The sequence below is a fragment of the Centrocercus urophasianus genome, unplaced genomic scaffold (assembly GCF_019232065.1).
Source record: "Centrocercus urophasianus isolate 14NV4802_14NV808 unplaced genomic scaffold, USGS_Curo_1.0 seq_21, whole genome shotgun sequence".
Taxonomy (NCBI): domain Eukaryota; kingdom Metazoa; phylum Chordata; class Aves; order Galliformes; family Phasianidae; genus Centrocercus; species Centrocercus urophasianus.
In genome coordinates this window covers 2,854,621-2,869,460 of record NW_024884767.1, presented here as the reverse complement: position 1 = coordinate 2,869,460, position 14,840 = coordinate 2,854,621, and the positions used below count along the sequence as shown (strand labels likewise).

General features: G+C 35.7%; 1 protein-coding gene across 1 annotated transcript in view; it reads left to right on the top strand.

The window, feature by feature from the left end:
• EDIL3 (EGF like repeats and discoidin domains 3) overlaps positions 1 to 14,840 on the top strand; it is a 270,179-nt gene that overhangs the window by 137,502 nt on the left and 117,837 nt on the right. Inside the window, exon 4 of the mRNA XM_042822916.1 lies at positions 3,617 to 3,745. Within this exon, the coding sequence (XP_042678850.1) occupies positions 3,617 to 3,745 (129 nt within the window). The remainder of the gene's footprint in view (positions 1 to 3,616; positions 3,746 to 14,840) is intronic.

Here is a 14,840-nt window from a genome sequence, read left to right as displayed (position 1 = left end):
GCTTGTAGTGCACAATTAATCTTGCTGACATTACTTTATATGAACGAGGATAAAAATGCCTGGAAAGCATACCATTGAATTCCAGTGCTCATTAATATTGGTCAAATGTTGTTCTCTTTGTGTTTGAAGCTACTTAAAGATTACCTGCAGAAGTATTACAGTGCTATTGATTTAGAAAGACAAATCCCTGAAGCCCACTGTTCTTTAAAAAAATCAGTTGACAAGGGTTTTATTTGTTTGTTTTTCAGTAAAGAAGGATGCTTTCAAACTTCCTGCTATAGATTTGAGTAACTGAGAATATTAATCAGATTGTCAGGGAATTAATTATCCAACATTCAATATGTTGTTACTTAAAAGCTCAAGGAAGTTAGATGGGAGCTCTTATCATGAGGCAACAGTGCCCAGAGTCTCTGTACAATTTTTAGTGTTTAAAGTGAAATGATTGCTGGGTGAGGACCCAGGTTCTTCAAGACACTCAAACCTATATAACTATACATGTTATACAGGGTATGCAATTGACTGAGGTTAAAAAAATAAATAAGTGATATGCTTAATGATTCATACAATTTAGAAGTCCTGGATTCCTTGGACATTGAGAATTAGGGGAAATCAGGTACAGTGTTGCAGACTTTTTTTGAGTTTGAATTATTCATTCTTTTAAAATGCAGATGAGTCTAACCTGTGTCATTTAGATGAAATGAATGTTAACTAGTGAAAATTAGATAATTTCTGTTAACTACTTTCAATGCATTTAATTAGTATGTTTCATGGCTCACAGAACCATTTCTGAACCACCAGTTTCTATCAACAACAAAAAAACACACTGCATTTATATTAAAAACACTGTTATTATATGTTTATGACCAGATGACAACTGCAGACAGTCAAAAACACATTCATGTCAGTGTTTTCTTCACAGTTGGAAAGTGCTGTAGAAGACTAAGATCAGATAGAAGTACTGGCATACACCAGAGTAGTTATTACTGTGCTGCTCAATTGACCTCTTAAGCCTTTGTACTTTAGAGCAATCTGAGAAAATGCAAAACCTAAGGAAAATCAATGGAAATATGCTGAACATGTGCTTAACAAACCATATGGAGAAAGCAGCAAGCAGAATGAGAAAATAATTGTTAAAAGACTTACTGCTCTTGGAAGATCAGAGTTCCACATGGATAGAAATAATTAGAAATATATTTCTAATATATAATTAGAAATATATTAGAAATATATAATTAGAAATAATATGGAGCTACCTCCAGTTACTCCCCAAACTCCAACACTGTGATAGAGGCTTGAAAAAATATATCGTCCATATTCATTGGGAGGCAAAAGATAAAACTAAGTTCCCAGAATATTACAGAGGAGAAAAAACATGAACAGAAGTTGTGAAAGTTGCAAGCCATGAATCTCATTTGATTTTCCAGTAGGCTAATATATACTCTCAGGAATTAAACATGTAGTATGCCATTATATTTAAAGTGTAATGAAGAATGTGAGGAGAAAAACAAACGTGGCAACAGCCAACCTGCCTTCCTTTTGGTCTTCATGATTTTTCCTTTTTTTTTTTTTTTTTTTGCTATTAAGTACACTTGAAATAGACTGATATATATTCACTTGTTTTATGTATTGGATTCAGTGGGGCATAGTCCATGTTTAATAAAGTGCATAAGCACAATTTCTGCAGTATTGTATCCTGCGTTACACTAAATACAAAGTTGTAATAGAAGCATGTACATGGTTAGTTTCTCAAACTGCACTAACTACACAAGCAATTATAACTGTGGAATGTGTTCTGACAAAATTGTCATTCTGGTAATTTTTGTCCTCTGCAAATTAATGTTTTCTCAGAGAATATAGTTTTCATGAAGTGGTATTCTGAATATATGCTATGACTCTGAACATCTGTTGAACCTTGGATTTGTAATTGAAAACGTAAATAGCCAGACTCTGAGAAACATTATACATAGATCCTTTTTAAATTTAAATCATTCAATTCCCAGTGCTGATTGTCAGTAAATTATGCTGTGGAAAAAAATTCATTTTTTTTTTTTTTTTTTTTTTTAATGTGATTTTAAGTGGATGAATTATTATTACATTGCAATTCAGCAAATGAAGATTATCACCTTTTAGGGCACATAGCGAAGGTTGCAAATAATATACTTTGTACTGCATTTACAAATCTTTTCGCACAGTAACTTGCATATGAAGCTTTCCAGACAGTGAATACAGGTACTTTAAAATGAGATTGGAAAATTAATTCATCAAAATTCTAAAGTATTTTCTTCTGCTAAGAGATATGCTACAGGTATGGGGGCTGCTCCATAAATACTGCCTCATATTTCATGATGTTGGCTCACAGAGGTAGATGTTGGTGGTATGGCAGTAAAGACTGAACCTTCCCACTAATAATCCATGACATTTTGTTGCTGTGCAACAGATGGCAGTGAAAGAGCATTCTGAAAAAATAAAGTCTGACATGGAAGTGCAAGTTAAGCAAAAATGTGTAATTGAATTCCTCCATGTGGAAGAAGTGGCACCCACTGACATTCACTGACCCTTGCTGAACACTTATGGAGACCAACCAGTGGATGTGAGCGCAGTGAGGTGGCAGGAGGTGCATTTCTGCAGTGACGATTGTGACAGCAGGTTACCTCCACTGCAGCAGATTGTTACAAGTGCAGTATGCAGACTGTTGTTAATTGCTGGAGAAACTGCATAGTTAAGGGATGGTGACTGTATTGAAAAGGACTATTTTGTAGCTGAGAATTTGCTCTGTTGAATAGTACTGTTTTGCCTTTCGTGTCTGTTTTTGTTTTCATGGAAGTCAATAGGAGGCATTACTTCCAGAGTAGCCTGTGTAACATTAGTAAGATAATGCAATGGGACAGTTTTTTTACACACATCATGGACATAAGAATATGTTCATAATGTCATAATCTGTGGACTGAAAGACATGTGTAGTCACTGCAAACTTAGTAAGTTAGATCTCACAGCTGAGACTTAATGTATCCCAGCATATGGCTAGTTGGGGAATAAAAAAACAAAATTCAATTAGAAGAATTTTTTGAAAACAGCTTGAAATGGATTTGCTGAAAAGGTACTGCGTGGAAAATAATAGTTGGTTTAGTAGCTTGACTTCTGAGCCAGATAGTTACATATTCAAATAGACACACAAAGCCATAGAAAAGGTCTCATGCTTGACACATAGTGATTACTCAGGGATAATGTACATGTCACTCCATACATGATAGGCACATTTGATTTATACATATTGGCACAGTGGTATAAAAGTTAGAATGCCTGTTATCTTTAATAGGAGGGCAAGATTTAGCTTCTCTGTCTCCTATCTTCTCTTACATTAAAAAATAATGTTATGATTAATGAGTAGTGACATACTTCATATTTTTTCTTGTTCATAAAAATCTGTGCTGGCAAGTTATCTGAACTAAATGAAGGATATATTTTAATGGAATATGGAGGTCTACATAAGAGATTTTACTTACTTAATGAGTGTAAAATTATGATGTTTTTTAATTATATGTTTATATTTATATATGCTTATCTTCTCCTTTTTTTTTTTTTTTTTTTTTTTTTTTTTTTTAATTCCATCTCTTAGGACCCTGCTTTCCTAATCCATGCCATAATGGTGGGATGTGTGAAATTAGTGAAGCATACCGAGGCGACACATTCATAGGATATGTTTGTAAATGCCCAGAAGGTTTTAATGGGATTCACTGCCAGCACAGTAAGTTCCACATGGTAACTTTTATGTATTTATGGATAGAAGCCTTTTTATTAGCTTGCAGTCTCGAGGGTCAGTGTTCGATCTCACTTTCTTAAATCCTTATCCTTCATTTTGTGATCAAACTAATACCACTGAACACAGTTACCACCTTCAGAAAATTGCGTTATTATTTCCAACTTACTCGACACAACAGTGAATGCTTTATGTACATAATATGTACATTGTATGGAAATGTAGCTGCATTTATAATGGATTTAATAGAAGGCAGTATTTGAAATAATAGAGATCTCCTTTTTCTGTTGGAAATGCCTGTGCATTTTTTTTTATTTATGGAATGCAAATGTGGAAAGGATTACTGAGAAAAAATCGTGTATAAATACTCCTTCTTCATCTTTCTTTACCTATGTATTTATAAATTAAGAATAAATGCCTTGAATCACAGTATCTAAATTTAAGGGTAGAAGTTCCAAACTTAAATAGGGTTTATATTTAATCATGTTTTAAATGGAATATCCTTTTTCTCCTTATTTATGTGAAGAGTTCCTCCTACTTTCAGATTAGATTGTTAACCAGAAGATTATGAAGTTGCAGAACTGAAAAGTAGCAATATAAAAACGAAAAAAAAAACACTGTCAGATTTTGATATCCACTCACAAGAGGAATGAGTTCACACTGTAATCATGATGGCAAACGATTGCCTGCCCTTAAACGATGTAGCCAGGAGTTCAGGAGTCTTCAGAATGGGAAAGGAGGTATGATTATGTCTGACTGTAACTCAAGGTTGTACTAGCTTGCAAGTTTCACATGGGCTAAATTGTCAGTTCAGTACTTTGTTGTTCCTGACCTCTGGCATCAGCACGTATTTTACAAGAGTCTGCTGGCTGATAAGTGAAGAAAAAGCCATTAGAATGTGGCAAGCTGGGAAGTTGTATATCAGCCCTTGGGACTACAGTTGGTAAGAGTAGAGCAAACAGTTTTTGTTTGCCGTTGATGTCTAAGTTGTATGAAAGAACATCATCGTGTTCTCAGGCACACTCCATCATAAGACTAGGCTCATAGTCACCTCATGGTGCAGTGTGCAGTGTTCTACCTTTAAATGCCAAAGAGCTGACCTGTATTAAGGATGCCATGAAGTGAATAACTCTACAAATTTTTACCAAGTAAAATGAATGCTTTAGCATGTACTGTCTGAATAATTTCATGTATTACCTGCTTGGTGAAAAAAAAATTAAACCCATGCAGTAGTGAATTATGGTATTAATCATAGCTGTTTACTGAGTCCCTTTATCCTTTTAAAAATATTCAAAGGGAACAATTAGCTACTGTTATCCTCCTGATAATCAGCAAAGTACACTTACACTAATTTCAGAATAAAGCAGAGTTCTCACATGGGTGATTCAAATTCACCACGGGGAGAAGACAGCAGCTAATGGGATTTCCAATGAGATAAATTTATGTGAAAAGTTAGTCTTTGGGGGAGAATGAAATTCAGTTTTTTTCAGAGAGTCTGATTTAAGATGTGGTAATAAACCGTATGCAATATATAGATATTTAGTGTGTCTCTAAGGATGTCAGCTATGAGAAGCAGAGGAGAACATGACTTCAATAAGGAAGAATCTGACTTCCAGTGGTGCATTTAATGTAACTCTTTAATATGATATCTCTTTAGCTTAATTCATGAAGTTCCTTTTATGTGAGTTCTTCTACTTCATAAAGTTCAGCAGTTCAGTTCTGAATTCATTCTAAATCAAATAAGAAGTCTGTCAAACTAGATCCGTCCTTAAAATGTCCTCATTGAAAGATATGTGTTTTCATCTAAATTGTTAAGATATCCAGAAATCATGTTGTACTTTCTTGTGCAAAGTTTCTTATCTCAGACTTCTTTCATATCTAAGATTCTGTTGCTAAATCAAGGAAGTTAAGTGACTGATTTTTCAATCAGGATGTATTTCCAAAGCTGGTATTCTGGCATTTGTAACAACAAACATCCTATCAATATTCCTGCAGTTTCTTGATCTTTTACCCATGTAAATAATTAATATATAAATTATGAAATAGATCATTAGCAAGATCACTGATTTCATAGTATGGATTTACTGCAAAAGCAATATCAATTGTCAGTGGTTATCCCTCAGTGGTAAGAGGTTTCACAAGGATAGGATAATAAGGACTACCTTGGTTTTAACCTGGGGAAATTTTTATGGAGACACATAAGAAGCTACTTCTGTATGACATTCTGGCTTTTAAACATGCTGTTGACAGTATCTAGTGACAAGGAGAGAGGAATTTGCAAAAATCTTGCTTGAGGCGAGAAGGCAAGTCTCCCTACGGCCTTTCTACACTGAGAAAGCAGCTCTTCCAGAGCATAGCTCAGAGCACTTAAGTTCCTGAAAATAGCATAAAACTCATGCCCAGCAGGACTGGGGTGTATTCCTTGAGTGTGATGCTCATTTTTAAGAACAGCAGGTAATGTTTTCTTCAGGATCATGCTGACTGAAAGATAAGTGGCAAGCTTATGCGGTAATGTTTTGGTAGCAGGGGGCAGCAGAAGTGGTCTGTATGAGCAGAGCCCATCACTGCACCGTGTCAGAGCAAAGCTGCTCCAGCTGCTCCAGCAGGGACCCACCACTGCCAGAGTTGAGCTGTGAATGATCTGGATGTGCTCTGGGAGAGCAGAATTAAGGGAGGAAACACCGATGTGTGACAGCAGCTGGGAGAGAGGGGGGAGCAATGGGAGAGAAGCGGCCCTACAGGCAGAAGGGCAGGAGGTGCTCCAAGCAGCAGCTCCCTGCATCCCAAGAGAGGTCTATGGAGGAGCAAGCTGTCTGGAAGAGCCAGGGGAGCTGCTGTCTGTGAGGACAGTGCTGGAGTGGTACCTGAAAGGTGGACCCTGTGTTACAGAGCTGTGCTGGGGAGAGCTTGGAAAGCTGCAGCATGTGGGATCAGTTCAGGAGAGACAGCATCCTGGGAGAGGCACCACGTTTAGCAGTGGCAAAGACTAGTAGACATGAAGTGTGAAAAATAGGTGGATTATTGACGTACTTAAAAAAACAAACACACACAAAAAAACATAAAACAGAGTAACATAGGAGGGCTTCCCAAAAGTAATGCTTCTTGTTTTATTAAATTGGCCCATGACATCAGATGCAGATGTTGGTGGTATGACCATCAATATTCCATTACATTTTGTAGCTGTCTGACAAATGGCAGCGGAGGGGTAATGAATCATAGAATCGGAGAATTTGTTTGGGTAGGAAGGGACCCTTGAAGGTCATCTAGTCCAACACTCTTGCAGTGCACACAGATATCTATAGCTAGATTGAAGTGTGTATGAAACAAAGGTGTGTCATTGAATTCCCCCATGTGGAAAAAAAAATGCATCTACTGACATTCATCTTCACTTGCTGAACACTTATGGAGACCAAAGAGGATATGTAGCACAGTGAGGTGTTCCAACAGTGGTGACAAAGGCAGTGGTTCACCTTTGCTGGTACAAGTTAAGAGAACAGCATGCAGGCTCATGTTCATCGCTGGCAAAAATGCACGGCTAATGCTGGTTACTGTGCTGAAAAATAGTGTTCTGTAGCTGAGAATTTGCTTTATCAAATAATGTTATTTGCTCTTTGCTTTAGATTCTGTGAAAAGGAATAGAATGCATTTCTCTCAAATCAACCTATGTAGATAACATGCATTATTGTGATTATCAACAAAATATGTCAAAGTGTGTCTGCCACTCAACAAACTGAAATAAGAGAGATCCAACCTCAAAAAAAAAAAAAAATTAAAAAGTTTGAAATGACAAAGAGTTCAGATTTAAGTATTTGGTTTTTTACTTCGTGTTCTGTTGATGGTTAATGCTGCTGGCCATTACTAAATGCCTTGCACTCTGAGAAGATTACGGCTTATTAAACAAACATGTTTGATAGTGTAAGAAAGCTCTTCCTAATGTTTTTCCAGCATTCTCTGTTTTCTGTCTCCACAGCCTAAATGGCTTGTGGTGCCACATTAATGTGTTGAGAAACTACACAGCTAGAGTGAGGGCACGTGGCAGAGCATCAGCTCACATTTTAGTAGTATGTTGAAGCATCATTCCGAGTCTGCATGGAGTATTGGCTCTTAGTGCAGGGCTGCAACTGGAAGGGCCAGTTGCCATGAATCTGGCCTAGTTGAGATCATGTGTAATTTACACCTTCAGTTTAGTAACAAATTCAAATACAGGGACCTGCCCATCTACTGGAGAAGACACTGTGTGAGGAGGCTTGATAACGTGGTGTGAATTTTTATTATAATGAGTGGGAATTCTTGCTAAACTGCTTCCACTTGCAATTAGGTGGTAGAGCCATCCAGAATCCATTCCCTGCAGGTGGAAGGCATGCAGCTGTCTTATTTTCGAGGCTAAAACAAATTTTATCATGCACAGATGCAGCTTGTTCCAAACCAGAAGGACCCTTCGCCACATGGGCAAATTTAATATATTAGGGTAGATGCAGATACACCATACTAGATATACACCCTGTGCTTCTACTGATAAAAACTCACTGTGACTTCTCTGGAAATACAAGTTTAGGCTTAGGGAATTCTAAATCTAACTGAGGTTTCCTTTTTGTTTTCTGTGATGTTGTTGAAACAACTGCACAGTTTTAATAAGTTATTATGTAAAATAGTAATAATGAATTACATTATGTATTGGTTGTAAGTTGCTTGTACAAGTATGTTGTAACTAACATCAACATCTAAGCATTGTTTAGCTGAATTCTGAAAACTATTTCCAGGTCTGAATAGTTGCTTAGATAAGAAATAAAGAAAGATAGATACGCCATTTCTTTTTCAGTAACCTAGAGTTTTGCGTAATTAGAAAGCAAGAGAAAACGAGTTGTTTGAAAGATATCTGTAAGATATCACCAGTAAAGAATTAAAAAAGCCTGTAGCCAGTAATTACTGTTGGAGGAAAAGTCAATCAAATGTAGTTCCTAAAATGGAAACTGTAAGGCAGCATGTAATGTGAAACATGGAAAAGGCATAAGCAGTGGGTGTAAGAGCAGCATTGCTGGAGATGTCTACTGCATTCATAGTAGTCCAGTAAAACTTGTGTGTGAAAAAAAAAAAGGTGTTAGTTGAGACGTATATTAATACAATTGTCAACTGGAAACACAGGAAGATTTGATAATGAGTATGCTTACAACAAAGGTATAGTGAGAATGAACAAGAGTGATGACAATTTTGGAGCTGTTAGAACTTGGGATTTTTGTTTTGCCTGAAATCTCCCCCCCCGCCCATAAGTATCTTGGTTTAAAGCAGTAGGTGAGTTGAGAACACTAACGGAAGCCTAGAAAAAACATACAAACAAACATTAAATCTCAGGAAACAAGCCAACAATAGGTACTTTGTAGGAATGATCAGGACACAGTGCCATGAAGAGAGAGCATAGCTTATATCCTACTTAAAGATTTTAGTTTATTCTCTAATAGCCAGGGATTGGCTTAAAGTCTCAGGTGGGAATTACAGTTCTCCTTCCAATTTTCTTTAATTCACATTGGCTTCGGTTGTGTAGTATTACTTATTCTTCTTATTTGTACAAACTTGCAATATCTTTTTTTTTATTGCTATTGAACATCTGACCTCAACAACAGCCTGATACACTGAGTAACTCTATGTCTTTCAGGGTCTTAAATTATCTTTCTTTGTGTGTTATGCAAGTAGTAGAAAAGAAGGTTCTTAGTGCCTTTTGTACACCACTTATTATTTTGCATATATTTGTCATGTTACCATCTGACTGTTTTCTATGCAAACAGTTTGAATTGTTTCTCCTTCTGTTTCAAAAGAGTTTTTGCAAGAGTTTTAAATGGTTTCTCTGTGACCTTCTTAAAGCTGTCTTTGTTATGTGATGGATTTTACTGACACAGCAACCCCTACAGAACAGCAAGTGTACCATTTATTGGGTAGAAGATCCTTACAGTGCTTTCTATGTTCTCTATCTTTCATTTTGTTGAATGTTCCTTTTTTTTTCATTTTAACCTGAGCTCGATGTTGAGCTTGACTTTTATCAAGGCTCCTAATTTGATGGCTAAGTTTCTTTTATAAGGTATGATAGTGGGATGAAAAGAGATATTCCCAATAGCTTTTGGATTTTATGGGGATATTGGTCAGAGCAGTGGGATTCTTGTGACCTGTAGACTGGCTGCACTATGCAGTGACTGGTACTTTCAAAGAGATGGGCACTTCTGTATATAAAGTCACTTCAACTGCCAGTAGGCATTATAAGCATCTTTCACAGGAGGGTATATATCTCTTCTCCTAATTACTGTCTTTCTTAAGGATTGCTAATAGTTCACATGGGAAGAAACCAGCATTCCAAATATACATACATTGCTGCTTGATTATCAAAGGAGTTTAGTTTGTTCATGTTTTGCATTAAAAGATAGCACGTGGAACATATTTTGCTCATACAAGTTCCCCTTTATATTTGGATTAATAACAAATTCTGGATACTGAATACTGAAATACTGAACTCTTTAAATTCAGTAATAGTTGTCTCATTGTAATGTCAATTTTACACATTTCCTCTTTTATAACATAAATATAATGTCCTCTTTCAGCATGAGAATAACTGTTTATATTCTCTAAAACACTACAGCAAATACTAGCAATGAGTCTTGCTAAAACTGCATTGAAATGCATCTGCAAAAAAGCCCACACAGATTCCCTTTTACATATTCAATAACTAGGTTGCTTTTTTTAAAATGTTCTTACATGGCTTCGTGAAATGGGAATGTGAAGGAGTGTATTATGTTTGTATATTCTGTTAGAGTCATTATGCACCAGAGAAATATTACAACAAAATGATGAGTAGTTTGAAGAATTACAGGCAGCTCTTTTATAGCAGAAATGGAACTGGACACTGTGATTCGTCTGGTCCCTTCCACTTCTTTTCATGTGTTTTTCTTACAACTATTTGTATTTGGAGTGTATATTCCTGAAATATCTAATGCTTAAACAGATTTTGTATAATGATGATGCACTCATCATTCAAATTTCAATTTACATCAGTTGAAATTTTTATTCATTGAAAAGAGCAATGAGTATAGTATCTCTAGATATGTTATAACAAATCTTTCTAATTTACTACTGCGTTATTCCATGCAGTATGTACTGTATAAATATTTTCAGTTTTCTTCAAGATTATCCATCCAAACAAACAGAAGCTATTATACAGGATCTGAGTGACATTTTATTATTTGGTGTTTTTTTTTTCTTGTGTTCCAGTTCACACTTACAAAAATAACATGTGCATTTCAGTTGTTACGCAGGTGATACAGCATTGTTATCATTACTGGACAGTACAACATTGAAGCAGATATTCTTTCTTTTTCAGATGCTTTCCTTTTCCTTTGAGTAAGGAAAATGTGTATTTTTTCTACTTCACTGTTTATTTCCAAAATGCAGTGTTTTTGTTTAGGCAGATTTCTGGAAGTGACTATTGCTGACTTGTATTTTCATCATTCCTAGCCATGAGAATAATCGTGACACTGTCCTAGAAAGTATTTGGTATCAGAAGACTCTTCATAATTTAAATGGAAAAATACTGATTAGAAAAGCTAGTCATTGCCTTCATTAATGTAGTCCTATAAATAATCTCACCAATATTAATTTCAGTGATTGCAGATTCTCACCTTCAATCTGTCAGCTTGTCATGTAGTATACTTCTTGAGTAAGCCTACTTACCAACTGTTTGTATGACCCCATATTTCTAACAGTGAAAGAATGATTACTGTTGAGAGCAATGTCCTTGGATTTCTGCATGGTTAGAAGCCTTTTTCAGAAAGCTTTGAACATGTGTACTTTGATTCAGCCTTGAAATGCTAAGTGGCATATAGTATCGTGACTGTTGCAAATTGTCAATTTCAGAACATTTCTTTAAGAAATTGCAAAATAAGCTCTTAAGACTGTGTTAACTGTATTATTACACCTATAGAGAATTATTTTTGTAATTTGTTAATATTTGCAACTCTGTTCTAAGAGATGATGCAGATGAGTGACAACAGAATTATGGAAAATTAGAGGAAAAGCACAAGAAACTTGATGATGAGCTTATCATCAGTTCTCTCTTCTTGCTCCCTACTTTTCATGCCCATTATAAGACAATTTCAGTAATTGTGATGGTTTAGGATCAGAGACAGCTTTGAAAGGAGGTTTGCTTTCAGTCTCCATTGCAGTCGCAGATTCTTTACATAGATACCAGCACATTTGTGTGAGGAAGATAATGAAGATAAATGAAATCTTGAAATGAAATCTTATTTCTCTAAAAAGAGAAAACTTAAGACTTACAGTTTTGTCACAAAGTCATATAGTCTGATCCATCTTTGTGTGAAGCAGCTGTTAGAAAACAAAGATGAGTTTTGTCATTAAGTATTTTTTTCATTTTTCTTCTTTTTGTTCTGCTGCAAGCACTACTGTGCTGAGCCATCTGTGTGCATAGGTTTGTCAGAGATGAAGAATGAAAATATTGTAAATGTGTTATGAACATAGGAGTGTGCAGTTATCTGTATAGAATATTTGCATTTCCATTGTTCATTGAACTAGTTGAAAATTATATGACACACTTTAATGTTTGTCATTTGAATAATTCACATGGCACTCCAAATGACAGTGCTAGAGATTAAAAACAAGGAAAAAAAAAGAAGAAACTAGTGGTCTTTTTATACTACAGATTCAATGAAGAGTTTGAAGAAGGCAAAGAGTACTTTAGTTGCTCTTTTGAAATTTTAAGTAGTCGTTATTCATGTGAATCGTTTTGAGATCAATGAGTTTATTTGTGAATAAATAACATACAGATGCAAAGGAGAATATTTTTAGACCTATTACCTCTGAGTTTGAAGCATGGAAAAAACAATGCTTAGACTTGAAGTGAAATATTTCAAGATAATATTCTAATAGTATATGCCAATTTGCATTACAAACATATTCCCTTTGTATTTATAAGCCATCTCAAGGAAAACTCATGGTGCTATCACATTTAAATATGAATACCTGGGATATTCTTCTGTCTTGCATTTATTCTGATACATTAAATATTGCAGTTATTTCTGTAGGATATCCGATGAGTGTTTTAGTTTAGGAGTGTATTTAAAAAAAATCTCTTTCTCATCTCTACTTGATGTGCTTTGCTTCATGTGGCAGAGTGGTCTTAGAGCAGAAGAATTGGATCCTTTTGAGATGAAGATAATCTCAAATAAAATAATCAGATAGTATAAAATTCCTCATGTTGCACACCATGAATCGACATAAAACATTTCAGCAAGAAGAGTCCATGATGTTCAGTCTGCCCAGTCAGCCTAGAACTTCTATAAAGACAATGTCCCTGAGTTACGGTTAATGTAGGCATTGTGTCTTCCACTCTGATCATCATAGCCTACAAATACAATTCTGTAAGGTGATACTACTTTCAAATGCAGACATAATGTGCATCTGCTTGATTTTTTTCCAGGTGCACTGCAAGAAATGAAGAGATCGTGTTTCTCTTCCTTTTTTTGTGTTTCTTAATGTGTGATGTCATGGAAGACACTTGAGTTTCTGTAGTCTCATGATCTGTATTCTGGCCTGATTTTTGTTTTATCCTCTTGTGTGGCAGCCTGACACCTCCCTGAGATTATATCCCCATCAGACTCAACAACCTGGCTTCAGTATAAATCACTAGCCTTATGTGGAAGAGTGTCAAAGAGTCAAACACGAAGAAGGATTTTTGGTGGGATTGTTGAGTTGACTCTCCATGTAGTAACACAGCTGTCAGGTCCTAGGGAAGGAATGGAACATGTAGAGGGGCATAAAAGTTGCAATTGGCAGCTCTCCATTTCCATCAGATTAGATAGGTGTTGTAGCTGATGTACATCATTTTGGTGATAAAAGCATGGGTACTGTTCTGACTTTCTGGAGATGTTCATTCTTGCCGTGATACTTTCTGAACAAGTGCTCAGATCTTTTGTGATTTCAAGTTTCGGTTGTTCCTTATGATCTCAGAAGAATTCTACTACCTGTGCTTTGAGATGAATGAACAAAAATAATAGCATTTAAGAATTGCTCTCTTACTAGAAGAACAGAAAGTGAATTGACATTGCATGGTCCAGATGCGTTTGTGTTTCGGCAATAAAGAGAATTTAGATTGTAGCTTACCTGCAATTAATAGATATGTTTTGTAATCTCGTCAGATGTCATTTTAACCACAATACAAGTCAGTAAGGCATCTTGTTCTGAAAATGTGTTTTATTTGGTCCTTTCTTGTATTAAATAGATTTGTACATGCATGTAGTTATTGTGCTCAGGCAGTTTTTAGAGTTTTTATTAAAAGCAATATTCTCTTCCAATACGAGTAGTTTTCATTGTTAGAAAGCAATTAGATTTTATTTATTTTTTTTTTAATCCATTCTACTTCCTTTGACATTCATACTCAATATCAAAGAGGGTTTTGAAATCACACTGCAGAAGACATACAACAAAATGAGGGGGGGGGGAAGTTATAGATGAAGATAGCTTACTCAAATGTGAAATTGGGAGTTCACATTCTTTGTTTCTGACATCATTTCAATGCTCTAACAGAGAAAAAGGCTCCTAAAAAAATTAAAGATGTTTTGCAGGGATTACACCACCTGTAGCCCTAAGTCCTTAAGGAGATGGTATCTGTAAAGGCAATTCCTTAGCTGCTGAACAATGTCTTGGAAAATGCAATAACCTATTTAGATAGGTCTTATTTGATGTGAGCATCAAACAAAGGTGGCATTGCCTAGCTCGCTTCCATAAATACAAGTTCCAGTCCTGAGAACTGTTTTTAGTTGCAGGACATATAACTCTCTAAGAGTCATGAAGAACTAGGAGATTGTATGTGCTCTGAGATAATAGAACTGTCAGTCAGAAGACAGAAGTCGTTACAATAAATAGCCTTCTTCCTGCACTGGATAGTCATTGGTGATGTGAGGAAACTGCTTCATGTACATTCTGCATTTTCTATGGGAAGTGAAATATGGAATTCTTTCTCACCTTTGCAGAGGAAGCAAGAAAATTAGTCCAAAAAATAAAGTGATTGGTAAGTGGCTAATAAATTCAT